Source organism: Tamandua tetradactyla, chromosome 4 (genome assembly GCF_023851605.1).
Source record: "Tamandua tetradactyla isolate mTamTet1 chromosome 4, mTamTet1.pri, whole genome shotgun sequence".
Classification (NCBI taxonomy): Eukaryota; Metazoa; Chordata; class Mammalia; order Pilosa; family Myrmecophagidae; genus Tamandua; species Tamandua tetradactyla.
Window position 1 is genome coordinate 4,580,314 of NC_135330.1, and position 19,661 is coordinate 4,599,974.

At 38.3% G+C, this 19,661-nt stretch overlaps 1 protein-coding gene and 1 pseudogene across 3 annotated transcripts in view; both read right to left on the reverse strand.

Annotated features, from left to right (window-relative positions):
- SETDB1 (SET domain bifurcated histone lysine methyltransferase 1) overlaps positions 1–19,661 on the reverse strand; it is an 83,482-nt gene that overhangs the window by 20,605 nt on the left and 43,216 nt on the right. For all 3 annotated transcript variants that reach the window (XM_077156080.1, XM_077156078.1, XM_077156079.1), the window contains exons 4-5: positions 741–775; positions 240–339 (exon numbers count right to left, since the gene is read on the reverse strand). In XM_077156080.1, the coding sequence (XP_077012195.1) occupies positions 240–339; positions 741–775 (135 nt within the window). The remainder of the gene's footprint in view (positions 1–239; positions 340–740; positions 776–19,661) is intronic.
- On the reverse strand, positions 4,225–10,247 carry LOC143679791 (thiamine transporter 2 pseudogene; annotated as a pseudogene).

A 19,661-nucleotide genomic window follows, 5' to 3' on the forward strand; every position in this document is an offset into this window, starting at 1 on the left:
CTATTAAGGATAACGAGTCTGGCATGTCACCGTCAGCGGACAAAAGGCTTAAGCAGACAAGAAGTAAAACAAAATCACAAATAATCTTATGTGGACACACAGATAGTGATGTAAAAGAAAGAAAAACCAAGAGAGGAGAAGGATTCTGAGCTGCCAATGAAAAGCCAGTTATCTATGAAACCTTTACGAATAGACTCCTCATCCCCTCCACCCATATCCAGGTAGCTCCTGATCCTGACCTTTATGCAGGTCCTGAGAACTGCTCTTTTTGTTGACAGCATCCATAAACTTCTGGACATCCTGAGCTGACTTTCTTAAGGCAGCCATAGCTTCACGGAGCTATAGGGGAGGGGATGAGGGAAACAAATTCCAAAATAGTAGCATGGGTTAGAAATAATCTGTCTTTCAAAAAATAAAATGGAATGAGTTATGTTTGGCATTACATGGCTACTTTTATCAGGCAAAAGCTCCCCTTTTTGCAAACTTGGTTCAGAAATCATCTTTAGGAAACTTTCCTTGATTAATCTTTGCTGGCTGGCCACTTAAATTTTACATTCATTAGGTATTCAGTACTTAGTGCATGCAACTCTTGGTAACTTCTTTTGACTACTACAGGACTGCAAAGCAGAGGGCTGATTACAGGATGAATGTCAATGCGTGAACTGAGTAAATGAATCGGACCATTTTCTCCCATCTTCATACTCTTATTGCTCATCCTTCCCTGACACACCCGAACTCACCTTCTGGTCTTTTGGAGTTCTACTCCCAGCATCACCTATGGATGAGAAGAACTCTCAGCGTAAAAGACTTAAATGCAAGAATTTCAGAGAAATCAAGAACTAAGCTACTTGAAAGCATTACAATTGAAGTATTATTGATAATAACTGAAAATGATTTAGATAAAGTTAAATACATGTAAAGCACTCAAAAGGATCTGGAAAGATATGCAGCAAATGGATAACACTGCTAAACTCTGGATACAGTACTGGGACAGGTGGTCGTCTGTGGGATTTGGGGTGCTCATTGTGTATCTGAAGTTTTATAATTATTTACTTATGAATTATTTGTGCAATTTAAAAAACAAGATGTGGACAATGAATTAAGCAAAAATGTTTATTCCTGAGTAGAGTTCTCCAACAGAACTTCCTGCAATGATGGGAATGTTATCTCTCTCCTGTCTAATCCCTTAACATGTGGCCACCAAGCAAATGAAATGTAGCTAGTTCAACTGAGAAAATGAATTTTAAATTTCATTTAAGTAAAAAAAAAATTGAGATATAATTCACATACCATAAAATTCACCCTTTTAAAATATACATTTCATGGGTTATAGTATATTTCCAAAGTCAGGCAACCATCAACACTAATTTCAGAACATTTTGATCATCCCAAAAGATATCTCGTACCCATTAGTAGTCACTCCTTATTCCCCCCTTTCTCCAACCCCTGACAATCACTAATCTATCTTTTGTTGCCACAGAATTGCCTGTTCTGGACATTTCATATAAACAAAATACAATATGAGGTCTCTTTTGTCTGGCTTTTACCATTTAACGTTTTCAAGGTCAGTCCATGTTGTAGCATGTGTCAGTATTTCATTCCTTTTTATTGCCAAATAATATTCCATTGTACAGCTAAACCATATTTTGTTTTGTTCTTGAAGATGAATGTATAAAGATATAACTTTCACAATGTGACAGGATTGTGAAAACCTTATGTCTGTTGTACCTTTTATTCAGGGTATGGACATATGAGTAAAAAATATGGATAAAGAATAAATAAATTATAGGAGGGACAAAAGGTAAAATAAATTGGGTAGATGGAAATACTAGTGGTCAGTGAGAGGGAGGGGTGAGGGTAAAGGGTATGGTACATATGAGTTTTTTTTTTCCTGAAGTGATCAAATGTTCTAAAAAATGATCACAGTGATGAAAACACAACTACGTGATGAAATTTTGAGCCTCTGATTGTATATCATATATAGAATGCATGTGTGTGAAAAAAAGAAAGACACAAATACCTCAAATCAGAAATGAAAGTGGGGACACTACTACTAACCTTACAAAACATAAAAAGGAGTAGAGGAAAATATTATGAACTGTGTACCAACAAATTAGATAATCTAGATGAAATGGTCAATTTCCTAGAAACACACAAATTACCTAAACTGACTCAAGAAGAAATACAAAAGCTTAACAGACCAATAACAAGGAAAGAAAAGGAATCAGTGATAAAAATCCTCTCAACAAAGAAAAGCCCAGGACAGTAAATGTTACCAAATATTCAAAGGAGAATTAACACCAAACCTGTTCATACTCTTCCAAAAAATTTCAAGAGGCAGGAACACTTTCTAACTCATTCTATGAGGTCAGTAGTATCCTGATATCAAATCCAGTTAAAGGTATCACAAGAAAAGAAAATTACAAACCAATATCCCTTATGACTGTAGATGCAGATATCCTCAGCAAAATACTGGCAAACTAAATCCAACAGCACACTGAAAGGATTATACACTATGACCAAGAGGGATTTATCCCAGGAATACAAGGTGATTAAACAAAAGAAAATCAATCAGTATAATACACTGAACAGAATAAAGAAGAAAATCTGTCATCATCTCAATTGATGCAGAAAAGACATTTGACAAACCCAACACTCTTACTTGATAAAAATACTCAGAAAACTAGGAATAGAGGGAACATCCTCAACACAGATATGGGCATATGTGAAAAACTCACAGATAACATCATAATCAATGGTAAAAGATTGAACACTTCCCTCCTAAGGTCAAGACAAACACAAGGATGACTTCTTTCACAACTGCTATTCAACAATGTCCTGAAAGTTTTAGCCAGCGAAATTAGGCAAGAAGAAATAAAAGGCATCAAAATTGGAAAGGAGAAAGTAAAATTAGTTCTATTTGCAGATCATATGATCGTATATATAGAAAATCCCAAAGAATCCATAAGAGAGCAATAATGCTATAATAAAGACATTTAGCAACGTTGTGACACAAGATCAACACACAAATATCAGCTGTTTCTATAAACCAGCAATGAACAATCTGAAAAGGAAATCAATAAAATAATCCTATTTACAATGGCACCTAAAAGAAAAAAATATCTAGGAATAAATTTAATCAAGGAGTGAAAGACTTGCACGCTGAAATCTATAAACTATTGCTGAGAGAAATTTAAAAATATTTACATACGTGGAAAGATATCCTGTGTTCATGGATCAGAAGACTTAATATTGTTAATAAAACCACTACCCAAAGTGATCTACATATTCAATGCAATCCCAATCAAAATTTCAATGGCATTTCTTGTGGAAATAGAAAAACCCATCCTAAAATTCACATGGAATTTCAAGGGACCCCCACAAACTAAAACAATCTTGAAAAGTAGAAACAGAATTGGAGGAGTCACATTCCCCAATTTCAAAACTTACTACAAAGGTACAATAATCAAAACAGCATGGCAGTAATAAAAGGATAGAAATATAGACCAAAGGATAGAGTCCAGAAATAAACTCTCACATCTAAAAGAAACTGTTTTTTTTTTAGTTCTACTGAGATACACTCATACATCATACAGCTCATCCAAAGTGTACAATAAATATCCACAGAACATCCCATCCCCATTATCCTCGATCCCCACTGACCCTTAACACTGGTGTGGTACATTTGTTACTGTCGAGGGAAGAATATTAAAATACTACTCTTAACAATAGTCCATAGTTGGCAATATATACCACTCTATTACTAACTTCTTGTATTAGTGGCATACATTGTTCATGTAAGATCCTTTTTATATTTGTACATTTAATCACTGTCATCCTCCACCACAGGGTTCACTGTGTTAGAGCCCCATATTTTATTCTCGAGCTTTCCTTCTAGTGCTACACTCAACTTTGAAACTCCCCTTTCAACTGCAATCACACTCATAATTCAGTGCATCATATTGTGTTACCTTTACCTCTCTCCATGCCCAAAGATTTAATTTCCTCCTAGTTAAAAATTCTGCACATATTAAGCATCCGATCCCCATTTTCACAATACGTTAATCTAGGACAAAACATTAAAATGCCAAAGGACATACACACAGTACCATATATTTTCAGTCACCCATGCTCTGAGACCATGTTAGGTGAGATCAGGCTAAAACTGTGTTACTCTGCCCATATCAGGCACTGGGTGAAATAATCCATTTGGATTCTGATCACTAGAAGGACATTGTTTCTTTTTGCATTTGGCTAAACAGATTATGTAAATGCTTCTCACCAGGAAAACTCCAGCAATGACTGAGAAATAACTTCGATAAATAAAAAAACTGAATACTGACTGGGAGCCCCAGGCCCTGGTCTTCTACCATGTTTGCTAGCTGCTGGAATGCAACACACCAGAGATGGATTGGCTTTCAATAAAAGGGGATTTATTTTGTTAGTTCTTCAGAGGAAAGGCAGCTAACTTTCAACTGAGGTTCTTGCTTACATGGGAAGGCACAAGGTGATCTCTGCTGGCCTTCTCTCCAGGCCTCTGGGTTCCAACAACCTTCCCCAGGGTGATTTCTTTCTGCATCTTCAAATGGCTGGGCTGAGCTGTGAGTGCTGAGATGAGGTATGCTGAGCTCCTTGGGCTGCGCTATGTTGTGTTCTCTCATTTAAGCACCAGCCAATTAAATCAAACATCATTCATTACAGCAGGCACACCTCTTAGCTAACTGCAGTCATAATGAGCAACAGATGAGGTTCACGTACTTTTGGCTCATGTCCACAGCAACAGAACTAGGTGCTTCACTTGGACAAGTTGACACCTGAACCGAACTATTACACACCATAATCACAGTTAGGATGGTCTGGATGGTCAAGGCCAGAAAGGTGTTGATTCTGAACACCAGGGCACAGCACTCATGCTGAGATTCACAGCAATCTGATATGCTGCTATGGTCATAAGAAACATGTAACCTGACTTGAATAGCAAAAGACCAGCATAGCACTCCCAAATATTAGTTGTGTAACACTGAGATCTGCTGCTGAGAAGATCCCCAATGCCAATTCTCCCAAAAGATCCCAGTAGACTTTCATGTAGCGTACAGTGAAGGCTGCCATGGCCCCTCCAAAGGTTGAAAGGGCTTTCATGGCTCCGTTAGAGATTGTACATGAGATGGTGCTCCGTAATCCCACAGGATTTGAACATAGTTCAAAACCTAATTAAAACTTGCCATGGATAAAGCCCACCAGAGGGACCAGTAAAAAAGATGCTTTGAGGAGTAGCACTCCCTGAAATCTTGGAATCACTGGGTAAAAACTCTCTAAGCCACATTATTTGGCTTTGGGCTGCTCAAGTGACCATCATCCACAGGCCCTGATATGTTGAAAGAAGCTTGGCAGACTGGTTGGTGATCCTTATGGAGCTCTTTTAATAAAACATCTTTCCCTGATGACTTCTGAGGAGTTTCTTTCCTGGGTTTTGCATGAAATAATATGCTCTTTTAGGCATCAGTAGAAAAAGGGAGAAAAGGAAGGCCACAGAGACAGAGGCCAAGGAGATGATGTTGAGATAAAGTATGACAGGCTGGCCCGAGACACCAGGAGCTGAGCCAGCACAGAGGCCACTGTGTAGGCCACCAATGTCACACTCCTGCAGAAGCTGCTCACACTCTGGTAATGTTCTGGGCTGAGCACACTGTAGATGTAGGCATAGCAGGCCACCACGGTGACAGAGACCAAACCATAAGTGACCTCTAACACTTGCATGACTTTAATCCTTGACCAAATATGAACAGCACCGAGGTCAAAATGAAGCTGATGCCTTCTAAGATAATTGGCTTGTAGCAGACATAATCGGTGAAAACGAACAAGGCAAGCAGAAGCACCAGGTAAGAACATTTCCAAAGAGAAAGGATAACTTTCGTGATCTCACTGAGGTTCATATTTTTATCTGTTGCTGATAAATAAGGCACAACAAATGGTTCTGATGGTTTCATCACTGAGAAGAATCCAAATAAGTAGAGAATTACTGTGGGAAAAACCAAGGAACAACTTGGTGAAGTTTGGCCACCATCCATGTGTGGTTAAAGGTTAGAGTCTGGGAAAATGTCCAAATCGAGAATCCCAAGAGTGCGCTGCCAGGATCCCTACCTCCTCAGCTGGTTTTTGCCTTCTCTTCTGAGTTTTATGATTTCAGCTTCTTGCTTTGGTGGCTTGCTAGGCAACTGATTTTCAATAAGAAGTGCCAAAACCACTCAATGAGGAAAGGACAGTCTTTTCCATAAATGGCGCTGGGAAAACTGGATTACCACATTCAAAAGAATAAAGGTGGACCTTTACATTAGCACCATATACAAACAAAGTGCATAAAGACCTAAATTTAAGAGCTGAAACTATAAAATTCTTAGAAGAAAACATAAGAGAAAATTTTCATGACCTTAGATTTATCAAAGGTTTATTAAAAAATATGACACTTAAAACACAGTCAACAGAAAAATAATAAATTGGACTTCAGCAAAATTAAAAACTTTTGTCCATCAGAGAAGTGAAAAGATAGCCCACAAAATGTGATAACATATTTGCAAATCATATATCTGATAAGGGACTAATATACAGAATATAGAAAGAATTCCAACAACTCAACAGCAACAACAAAAGAGATCCAATTTATTAAAAATGGGGAAAAGACTCAAAACAGTCATTTCATCTAAAAAGACATACAAATGGCCAATAAGCATATGAAGAGACACATCCTTACTCATTAGGAAGTGCAAATCAAAATCTCAATGAGAAAAAAGAGAAACTAAAGAGATAATGAAAATTAAATGCAATATGTGTGATACTGTTTAGGATTTAGGAATGGAAGAGAAAAGGCTCAAAAGGACATTATTGGGATATAAGAAAAACTTAGAATATATAATGTAAGCTTTATATCAATGTTAAATTTCCTCACCTTGATAACTGTATACTTAAGGTGATTATGTAAGTGACTATCCTACTTCATAGCAAGTGTACATGGAAATATTATATGTCCAAGGAGTATGATGTGTGCAGCCTGTTCTTAAATGTTCAGAAACAGACAGACAGATGGTAAATATACAGAATAATATGACAAAGGTGACAAAACGCTAAAATTGGTAGATCTGGGCATCAAGGTGGGTGGCGGTATATAGGAGTTCTCTGTATGGGGTCTGTATTATTTTTCAATTGCCCTGTAAGTTTGAAATTATTTCAAAATAAAAGTTAAAAAATACCATGCTAGTGATGAATACACAACTCTGATTATACCAAGAGCCATTGATTACACAGTTTGGACAGACTGCATAGTGTGAGAAAAAAATTGTTTAAAAAACAAGACTAAACATGCTATTACCTTATAATCATAAGATGACTCTTATTAAGAAAAAAAAGGATAATAAGCATTGCAGAGGATTTAGAGAAACTGGAATCTCTGTGCATTGTTGGTGAGAATATAAAATGGCACAACCATTGCAGAAAATAGTTTTTGGCGATTCCTCAAAAAGTTAAACATAGATGACATATGACTCTACAATTTTGCTTCTAGGTATAGAAACCAAAATACTGAAAATAGGAATCAAACAGATATCTGTATACCAAGGTTCACAGTAACATATTCACAATAACTAAAAGGGGGAAGCAAACCAAGGGTCCATAAACAGATGAATGGATAAACAAAATGTGGTGTATATATACAATGGAATATCATTCAATCATGAAAAGGAATGAAATTCTGATACATGCTACAACATGGATGAGCACTGAAAACATTACACTAAGTGCAATAAGCCAGACACAAAAGGACAATTCCACCTATATGATTTTACTTGTATGAGGTATCTGGAACAGGCAAATTCAGAGACTGAAAGTAGATTAAGTTATCAGGGACTAAGGGAAAGGGGAGAATGCGGAGTTAGAGCTTTATTCCCCATACAGAATTTTTGTTTGGGGTGATGAAAAATGAAAAAGTTTTGGGCAACAGATAGTGGCAACAATTATACAACACTGTGAACGTACTTAATGGCCTTGAATCACTTGAAGTGGTTAAAACAGCAAATTTTGTTATATAAATTACTGGCAAAATGAAAACTCCAATCGATACCAAACACTTTCATCCACTGTGTAACTATAAATTGAACCATCACCTGGGAAATCTGTTGGCTGTTATCCAGTAAGGTTGAAATCCCCACATCCTAGGAACTAGCAACTCTACTCTTACAGTATAAATACCTAAAAGACTCTTGCACATATACATCAGGAGACATGTTAAAGAGTATTCAGAGTAGCATTATTCGTAACTGCAAAAAAACTGAAAACAAATCAAATGCCCACCATCAGAATACTAGATAAATTGTAGTATATTAATACAGTGGAATATTATATCACAAGAAGTGACTGAACTATCATGCATCACCATGATGTTGAAGAAAAGAAGCAAATACTGACTGAAGAATGCATATACAGTGTGTCTCATTCCATTTATACAGTTGAAAAATAGGCAATGTCAGAAAGGTTCCCATATGCAGAAAGCAAGTATAAAACTGGGCAAAATTATCAAAATAATCACTTCAAAGCACTAGAAATTGATCAAAGGCAACAACAAATTAAGATATTTTTATTCCTACAAACTTTCTAAAGATTCCAGTAAGACAGGGGCAAGACTGTAGACTTCTTGCATGGAGAAGCTGCCAACAGTACCCCATTTCCAGTCCAGTGGGTAAAAAATACAGCTTTACTAGCAAGGGGCTGGTCCTGACAATGAGTAGTTTTGCTAGCCCAAAAATTGCAGCTCTGGTTTAGAATGAGCAGCAAACCAGTCAAAAATTTAACAAGGAGATCCCAAAAATAAAAGAGCCATTGAAAGGGTGAGACACATTCTTGGCTGACTGCTAAACTGTGCATATGTAGTGAATACCCAAAAGAACCTGATAAAAAGTGAAAGTAAAGGGAGAATTGAGAACTAGATGCAACCCTAAATGTATTCCCCATACCTCTGTAAAACTCATTAGATCACCAATAAACTGAAAAAAAAGGGGTGATCCTTAGGAGTCCAGCTTAAAAAAGAAAAGTTAAAAAAACTGAACCGAGTCAACAACACCTGCATATTAAAGGGAGAAAGACTCAGAAGTTGAAGTCTGGGAAAATTACTAAAAAAGAAAACCAGCAACTCTCAGAAAAACAAATTAAAATTCAGAGTTGCCACATCATCTGAAATGTCCAGTTTTAAACAAAAAATGATGAGATATGTAAAGAAACAGGAAACTGATTTATCCTCAGGAAAAAATGCTGTCATACAAAGTGACTCTCAGTGGACCCTTTAAATTTCTAAATATAATTAAAGAACTAAAGGAAATGATCTTCAAAGATTTAAAGGAAAAGAAGCTAAAAATTAGTCAATGGGGGACATTCAAGAGAGAAACTGAAACTATACAAAGAATCAAATGGAAATGCTAGAGTTGAAAGCACAAAAACTGAACTGAAACATTCATTATAGGGGTTAATGCATTTAAAATGGCAGAGGATCAGTAAACCAGAATATAGACATTTGTACTGAGAAATTATCCAATCCAAAAAATGAAGAGAAGACTGAAGAAAAATGAACCCAGTCTCAGAGACTTGTGGGTTAATGGTAAGTGCTCCACCATATATGTAATGGGAGTTACAAAAGGGGAGGGGAAAAGGAAAGGGTCAGAAAGAAGTATATGAAAACACAATGGATGGACTGGCTGGATAACATGGAGCTGACCAAGATGGAGGCTCCCAAAAACACTTGGAGAGATGCCTTGGTGATGGCACAGCTCCTGAAGGACATGGGAATTACAGAGTATGAACCAAAGATTACAAATCAAATGCTGGACTTAGTGTTCTGATACATGACTATGATTCTGGATGAGGCAAAAATTTATTTAAGCCATGCTAAGAAAGCTAATGTTGATGCAGATGCTGTGAGACTGGCAATCCAGTGTGCTGCTGACAAATCTTTTACCTCCCTTCCCTAAGATTTTTTTTTTTACTGGATATTGCAAGGCCCCTCTACCACTGATTAAACCATATGCAGGCCCTAGACTGCTATCTGACAGATACTTTTTTTTTTGTAAAAGACAAATTATTAAACATTTAATCAGTGGTCTACAAAATATGCCTTTTTGTCAATTATAGAATTGCATGATGACAGATACTCTTTTTTTATTAACGTTTATAATTTATTAATTAAAAAAAATTAACAAACAAAAATATTAACATATTCCATTCTACATATACAATCAGCAATTCTCAATATCATCACATAGTTGCATATTCAGACAGATACTCTTTTTTTTAAATTTTTTTAATTTTTTTATTTTTTTATTAACGGAAAGAAAAAAAAGAAATTAACACAACATTTAGAAATCATACCATTCTACATATGCACTCAGTAATTCTTAACATCATCACATAGATGCATGATCATTGTTTCTTAGTACATTTGCATCGGTTTAGAGGAACTAGCAACACAACAGAAAAAGATATAAAATGTTAATATAAAGAAAAGAAATAAAAGTAGTAGTAATAGTAAAAAACAACAACAACAAACCAACCAACAAGCAAACAAAAACAAAAAAAACCCTATAGCTCAGATGCAGCTTCATTCAGTATTTTAACATGATTACTTTACAATTAGGTATTATTGTGCTGTCCATTTTTGAGTTTTTGTATCTAGTCCTGTTGCACAGTCTGTATCCCTTCAGCTTCAATTACCCATTGTTTTACCCTGTTTCTAACTCCTGCTGAACTCTGTTACCAATGACATATTTCAAGTTTATTCTCAAATGTCCGTTCACATCAGTGGGACCATACAGTATTTGTCCTTTAGTTTTTGGCTGGATTCACTCAGCATAATATTCTCTAGGTCCATCCATGTTATTACATGGTTCATAAGTTTATCTTGTCTTAAAGCTGCATAATATTCCATCGTATGTATATACCACAGTTTGTTTAGCCACTCTTCTGTTGATGGAGATTTTGGCTGTTTCCATCTCTTTGCAATTGTAAATAACGCTGCTATAAACATTGGTGTGCAAATGTCCGTTTGTGTCTTTGCCCTTAAGTCCTTTGAGTAGATACCTAGCAATGGTATTGCTGGGTCGTATGGCAATTCTATATTCAGCTTTTTGAGGAACCGCCAAACTGCCTTCCACAGTGGTTACACCATTTGACATTCCCACCAACAGTGGATAAGTGTGCCTCTTTCTCCGCATCCTCTCCAGCACTTGTCATTTTCTGTTTTGTTGATAATGGCCATTCTGGTGGGTGTGAGATGATATCTCACTGTGGTTTTGATTTGCATTTCTCTAATGGCCAGGGACATTGAGCATCTCTTCATGTGCCTCTTGGCCATCCGTATTTCTTCTTCTGGTAGGTGTCTGTTCAAGTCTTTTTCCCATTTTGTAATTGGGTTGGCTGTCTTTTTGTTGTTGAGTTGAATAATCTCTTTATAAATTCTGGATACTAGACCTTTATCTGATATGTCGTTTCCAAATATTGTCTCCCATTGTGTAGGCTGTCTTTCTACTTTCTTGATGAAGTTCTTTGATGCACAGAAGTGTTTAATTTTGAGGAGCTCCCATTTATTTATTTCCTTCTTCAGTGTTCTTGCTTTAGGTTTAAGGTCCATAAAACCACCTCCAGTTGTAAGATCCATAAGATATCTCCCAACATTTTCCTCTAACGGTTTTATGGTCTTAGACCTAATGTTTAGATCTTTGATCCATTTTGAGTTAACTTTTGTATAGGGTGTGAGAGATGGGTCTTCTTTCATTCTTTTGCATATGGATATCCAGTTCTCTAGGCACCATTTATTGAAGAGACTGTTCTGTCCCAGGTGAGTTGGCTTGACTGCCTTATCAAAGATCAAATGTCCATAGATGAGAGGGTCTATATCTGAGCACACTATTCGATTCCATTGGTCGATATATCTATCTTTATGCCAATAACATGCTGTTTTGACCACTGTGGCTTCATAATATGCCTTAAAGTCAGGCAGCGCGAGACTTCCAGCTTCGTTTTTTTTCCTCAAGATGTTTTTAGCAATTCGGGGTACCCTGCCCTTCCAGATAAATTTGCTTATTGGTTTTTCTATTTCTGAAAAATAAGTTGTTGGGATTTTGATTGGTATTGCATTGAATCTGTAAATCAATTTAGGTAGGATTGACATCTTAATTATATTTAGTCTTCCAATCCATGAACACGGTATGCCCTTCCATCTATTTAGGTCTTCTGTGATTTCTTTTAGCAGTTTTTTGTAGTTTGCTTTATATAGGTTTTTTGTCTCTTTGGTTAAATTTATTCCTAGGTATTTTATTCTTTAGTTGCGATTGTAAATGGGATTCGTTTCTTGATTTCCGCCTCAGCTTGTTCATTACTAGTGTATAGAAAAGCTACAGATTTTTGAATGTTGATCTTGTAGCCTGCTACTTTGCTGTACTAATTTATTAGCTCTAGTAATTTTGTTGTGGATTTTTCTGGGTTTTCTACATATAGTATCATATCGTCTGCAAACAGTGATAGTTTTACTTCTTCCTTTCCAATTTTGATGCCTTGTATTTCTTTTTCTTGCCTAATTGCTCTGGCTAGAACTTCCAACACAATGTTGAATAATAGTGGTGATAGTGGACATCCTTGTCTTGTTCCTGATCTTAGGGGGAAAGTTGTCAATTTTTCCCCATTGAGGATGATATTAGCTGTGGGTTTTTCATATATTCCCGCTATCATTTTAAGGAAGTTCCCTTGAACTTTTTTTTTCCTATCTTTTGAAGTGTTTTCAGCAGGAAAGGAAAAAGATAGGAAAAGTTTTCCTATCTTTTGAAGTGTTTTCAGCAGGAAAGGATGTTGAATCTTGTCAAATGCCTTCTCTGCATCAATTGAGATGATCATGTGATTTTTCTGCTTTGATTTGTTGATATGGTGTATTACATTAATTGATTTTCTTATGTTGAACCATCCTTGCATACCTGGGATGAATCCTACTTGGTCATGATGTATAATTCTTTTAATGTGTTGTTGGATACGATTTGCTAGAATTTTATTGAGGATTTTTGCATCTGTATTCATTAGAGAGATTGGTCTGTAGTTTTCTTTTTTTGTAATATCTTTGCCTGGTTTTGGTATGAGGGTGATGTTGGCTTCATAGAATGAATTAGGTAGTTTTCCCTCCACTTCGATTATGTTGAAGAGTTTGAGGAGAGTAGGTACTAATTCTTTCTGGAACATTTGATAGAATTCACATGTGAAGCCATCTGGTCCTGGACTTTTCTTTTTAGGGAGCTTTTGAATAACTAATTCAATTTCTTTACTTGTGATTGGTTTGTTGAGGTCGTCTATTTCTTCTTGAGTCAAAGTTGGTTGTTCATGTCTTTCCAGGAACCTGTCCATTTCTTCTAAATTGTTGTATTTATTAGCGTAAAGTTGTTCATAGTATCCTGTTATTACCTCCTTTATTTCTGTGAGGTCAGTAGTTATGTCTCCTCTTTCATTTCTAATCTTATTTATTTGCATCCTCTCTCTTCTTCTTTTTGTCAATCTTGCTAAGGGCCCATCAATCTTGTTGATTTTCTCATAGAACCAACTTCTGGTCTTATTGATTTTCTCTATTGTTTTCAATTTCATTTATTTCTGCTCTAATCTTTGTTATTTCTTTCCTTTTGCTTGCTTTGGGATTAGTTTGCTGTTCTTTCTCCAGTTCTTCCAAGTGGACAGTTAATTCCTGCATTTTTGCCTTTTCTTCTTTTCTGATAAAGGCATTTAGGGCAATAAATTTCCCTCTTAGCACTGCCTTTGCTGCGTCCCATAAGTTTTGATATGTTGTGTCTTCATTTTCATTTGCCTCTAGGTATTTACTAATTTCTCTTGCAATTTCTTCTTTGACCCACTTGTTGTTTAAGAGTGTGTTGTTGAGCCTCCATGTATTTATGAATTTTCTGGCCCTCCGCCTATTATTGATTTCCAACTTCATTCCTTTATGATCCGAAAAAGTGTTGTGTATGATTTCAATCTTTTTAAATTTGTTAAGACTTGCTTTGTGACCCAGCATATGGTCTATCTTTGAGAATGATCCATGAGCACTTGAAAAAAAGGTGTATCCTGCTGTTGTGGGATGTAATGTCCTATAAATGTCTGTTAAGTCAAGTTCATTTATAGTAATATTCAAGTTCTCTATTTCTTTATTGATCCTCTGTGTAGATGTTCTGTCCATTGATGAGAGTGGTGAATTGAAGTCTCCAACTATTATGGTATATGTGTCTATTTCCCTCTTCAGTGTTTGCAGTGTATTCCTCACGTATTTTGGGGCATTCTGGTTCGGTGCGTAAATATTTATGATTGTTATGTCTTCTTGCTTAATTGTTCCTTTTAATAGTATATAGCGTCCTTCTTTGTCTCTTTTAACTGTTTTACATTTGAAGTCTAATTTGTTGGATATTAGTATAGCCACTCCTGCTCTTTTCTGGTTGTTGTTTGCATGAAATATCTTTTCCCAACCTTTCACTTTCAACCTATATTTATCTTTGGGTCTAAGATGTGTTTCCTGTAGACAGCATATAGAAGGATCCTGTTTTTTAATCCATTCTGCCAGTCTATGTCTTTTAATTGGGGAATTCAGTCCATTGACATTTAGAGTTATTACTGTTTGGATAATATTTTCCTCTACCATTTTGCCTTTTGTATTATATATATCATATCTGACTTTCCTTCTTTCTACACTTTTCTCCATGTCTCTCTCTTCTGTCTTTTTGTATCTGACTCTAGTGCTTCCTTTAGTATTTCTTGCAGAGCTGGTCTCTTGGTCACAAATTCTCTTAGTGACTTTTTGTCTGAGAATGTTTTAATTTCTCCCTCATTTTTGAAGGACAATTTTGCTGGATATAGGAGTCTTGGCTGGCAGTTTTTCTCTTTTAGTAACTTAAATATATCATCCCACTGTCTTCTAGCTTCCATGGTTACTGCTGAGAAATCTACACATAGTCTTATTGGGTTTCCCTTGTATGTGACGGATTGTTTTTCTCTCGCTGCCTTCAAGATCCTGTCTTTCTCTTTGACCTCTGACATTCTAACTAGTAAGTGTCTTGGGGAACGCCTATTTGGGTCTAATCTCTTTGGGGTGCGCTGCACTTCTTGGATCTGTAATTTTAGGTCTTTCATAAGAGTTGGGAAATTTTCAGTGATAATTTCTTCCATTAGTTTTTCTCCTCCTTTTCCCTTCTCTTCTCCTTCTGGGATACCCACTACACGTATATTTGTACGGTTCACATTGTCCTTGAGTTTCCTGATACCTTGTTCAAATTTTTCCATTCTTTTCCGGATAGTTTCTGTTTCTTTTTGGAATTCAGATGTTTCATCCTCCAAATCACTAATTCTATCTTCTGTTTCTTTAAATCTGTCATTGTAGGTATCCATTGTTTTTTCCATCTTTTCTACTTTATCTTTCACTTCCATAATTTCTGTGATTTGTTTTTTCAGTTTTTCTATTTCTTCTTTATGTTCAGCCCATGTCTTCTTCATGTCCTCCCTCAATTTATCGATTTCGTTTTTGAAGAGGTTTTCCATTTCTGTTCGTATATTCAGCATTAGTTGTTTCAGCTCCTGTATCTCATTTGAACTATTGGTTTCTTCGTTTGACTGGGCCATATGTTCAATTTTCTGAGCGTGATCCGTTATCTTCTGCTGGCGTCTGGGCATTTAGTCAGATTTCCCCGGGTGTTCGACCCCACAGGTGGAAAGATTTTTCTGTGCAATCTCTGGGTTCTGTTCTTCCTATCCTGCCCAGTAGGTGGCGCTCGTGGCACACGCCTGTCTGTGGGTTCCACCAGCGAAAGTTGCTGTGGGTCCCTCAACTCTGGAAAACTCTCGCCGTAGGGGAGGTTCGGCAACCGAAGCGTCTTGGAAGAATGCCAGCCGGCCCGGGGTTCCAAACGCGGGGAGGGTCGCCGGCCGTCGCAGCACAGGAGAGCGTCCGGCCAAATTAGCCAGTCGGCCCGGGGCACCAAGCGTGGCGGGAGGGCGCCAGCTGTCGCAGCCCGGGAGAGTGCACTGTTCCCAGCCGACGGGGGAGTCACGTGTTTGGAAGGGATCCCCCGGTCACTGTTCTCCGCAGTCTGGGGATTTCCGAACCAACTATCTCAGTTGTTCCGGGGGGCCTCGTGTGGTGGGGGCACCAGCCGCCGCGGCCTAAGGGGACCGCCTGTCCAACTCTACCAGCTGGCCCGGGAAGGTGGAAGGGAGGGACTCCGGTCGCTTGCCGTCCCACCCAGGAAAGCCCGTGCCCCTTGGTGATCTCACCGGAGCTGGTTCTCCCAGATAGTCAGCCGTTCCAGGATGGGGTACGCTGTCCCTTTGATTTCCCTCGTGGCTCCGGGAGCTGCTCTGTATTATCTCCACTCCCCCAGTAGCTGTTCTGGAGGAGGAAAGGTGAGGGCGGCAAGGCTGTCGAGGCTGGTGGCGGAGGAGCACGGTGAAGGCGGGGGAAGAGGGCACCGTGGTGGTTGGAGAGCAGCTGGAGCAGGAGGGGGAGGAGGGGGAGGAGGGGGGAGAAGGAGGGCGGGCGGCTCGGCTGCTGCGGGGCGGGGGCGCCGAGCGGCGGGCCGGCGGAGAAGGAGGGGGAAGAAGGAGGGCGGGCGGCTCGGCTGCTGCGGGGCGCGGGCGCCGCGCGGCGGGCCGGCGGAGAAGGAGGGGGGAGAAGGAGGGCGGGCGGCTCGGCTGCTGCGGGGCGCGGGCGCCGGGCGGCGGGCCGGCGGAGAAGGAGGGGGGAGAAGGAGGGCGGGCGGCTCGGCTGCTGCGGGGCGCGGGTGCCGGGCGGCGGGCCGGCGGAGAAGGAGGGGGGAGAAGGAGGGCGGGCGGCTCGGCTGCTGCGGGGCGCGGGCGCCGGGCGGCGGGCCGGCGGAGAAGGAGGGGGGAGAAGGAGGGCGGGCGGCTTGGCTGCTGCGGTGCGCAGGCGCAGACAGATACTCTTTTAACAGCTCCAAACTATAGGCTGAAGTCCTTGATTAAAAAGGGATCTGCGGCCGGCTAGCTCAGTTGGTTAGAGTGTGGTGCTAATAAAAAGGGATCTAACCGAAAACCCGGAAAAATCCACAACAAAACGACTAGAGTAATAAATGAGTACAGCAAAGTAGCAGGTGACAAGATCAACATTCAAAAATCTGTAGCATTTCTATACACTAGTAATGAACAAGCCGAGAGGGAAATCAAGAAACGAATTCCATTTACAATTGCAACTAAAAGAATAAAATACCTAGGAATAAATTTAACTAAAGAGACAAAAAACCTATATAAAGAAAACTACAAAAAACTGCTAAAAGAAATCACAGAAGACCTAAATGGATGGAAGGGCATACCGTGTTCATGGATTGGAAGACTAAATATAGTTAAGATGTCAATCCTACCTAAATTGATCTATAGATTCAATGCAATACCAATCAAAATCCCAACAACTTATTTTTCAGAAATAGAAAAACCAATAAGCAAATTTATCTGGAAGGACAGGGTGCCCTGAATTGCAAAAAACATCTTGAGGAAAAAAAACGAAGCTGGAGGTCTCGGGCTGCCGGACTTTAAGGCATATTATGAAGCCACAGTGGTCAAAACAGCATGGTATTGGCATCAAGACCAATGGAATCGAATAGAGTGCTCAGATATAGACCCTCTCATCTACGGACATTTGATCTTTGATAAGGCAGTCAAGCCAACTCACCTGGGACAGAACAGTCTCTTCAATAAATGGTGCCTAGAGAACTGGATATCCATATGCAAAAGAATGAAAGAAGACCCATATCTCACACCCTATACAAAAGTTAATTCAAAATGGATCAAAGATCTAAACATTAGGTCTAAGACCATAAAACAGTTAGAGGAAAATGTAGGGAGATATCTTAAGAAACTTACAATTGGAGGCGGTTTTATGGACCTTAAACCTAAAGCAAGAGCACTGAAGAAAGAAATAAATAAATGGGAGCTCCTCAAAATTAAACACTTTTGTGCATCAAAGAACTTCATCAAGAAAGTAGAAAGATAGCCTACACAATGGGAGATAATATTTGGAAATGACATATCAGATAAAGGTCTAGTATCCAGAATTTATAAAGAGATTGTTCAGCTCAACAACAAAAAGACAGCCAATCCAGTTACAAAATGGGAAAAAGACACCTACCAGAAGAGGAATACAAATGGCCAAAAGGCACATGAAGAGATGCTCAATGTCCCTGGCCATTAGAGAAATGCAAATCAAAACCACAATGAGATATCATCTCACACCCACCAGAATGGCCATTATCAACAAAACAGAAAATGACAAGTGCTGGAGAGGATGCGGAGAAAGAGGCACACTTATCCACTGTTGGTGGGAATGTCAAATGGTGCAACCACTGTGGAAGGCAGTTTGGCGGTTCCTCAAAAAGCTGAATATAGAATTGCCATACGACCCAGCAATACCATTGTTGGGTATCTACTCAAAGGACTTAAGGGCAAAGACACAAACGGACATTTGCACACCAATGTTTATAGCAGCATTATTTACAATTGCAAAGAGATGGAAACAGCCAAAATGTCCATCAACAGAAGAATGGCTAAACAAACTGTGGTATATACATACGATGGAATATTATGCAGCTTTAAGACAGGATAAACTTATGAAGCATGTAATAACATGGATGGACCTAGAGAACATTATGCTGAGTGAGTCTAGCCAAAAACTAAAGGACAAATACTGTATGGTCCCACTGATGTGAACAGACATTCGAGAATAAACTTGGAATATGTCATTGGTAACAGAGTCCAGCAGGAGGTAGAAACAGGGTAAGATAATGGGTAATTGGAGCTGAAGAGATACAGACTGTGCAACAGGACTAGATACAAAAACTCAAAAATGGACAGCACAATAATACCTAATTGTAAAGTAATCATGTTAAAACACTGAATGAAGCTGCATCTGAGCTATAGGTTTAGTTTGTTTGTTTGTTTGTTTTTGTTTGCTTGTTCGTTTGTTTTTTTGTGTTTGTTTTGTTTTTGTTTTTTACTATTATTATTACTTTTATTTCTTTTCTCTATATTAACATTCTATATCTTTGTCTGGTGTGTCGCTAGTTCTTCTAAACCGATGCAAATGTACTGAGAAACGATGATCATGCATCTATGTGATGATGTTAAGAATTACTGATTGCATATGTAGAATGGTATGATCTCTAAATGTTGGGTTAATTTCTTTTTTATTTTGCCGTTAATTAATAAAAAAAAATAAAAATAAAAATAAATACCCTTAATTCCTCTGGCAAAAAAAAAAAAAAAAAACTCCCGTTCTACCCTTCAGGTGATTCTGAAGTATGTTAAAATTTTACAATCACTTCCCTAGGCCATCCAAGATACCCACTAGTTTTCCACACCTGTCTCCATGTTCCTTCAAATATATATATATATATATATATATATATATATATATATATATATGAGTATGCTTAAAAAAAAAAAAAAGGGATCTAACCACATTATGCTGAGTGAGATTTGCCAGAAACAAAAGGACAAATACTGTATGGTCTCACTGATATGAACTGACATTAGTGAACGAACTTGGAAAATTTCAGTTGGGAACAGAGACCATCCGGAGATAGAAACAGGGAAGATATTGGGTA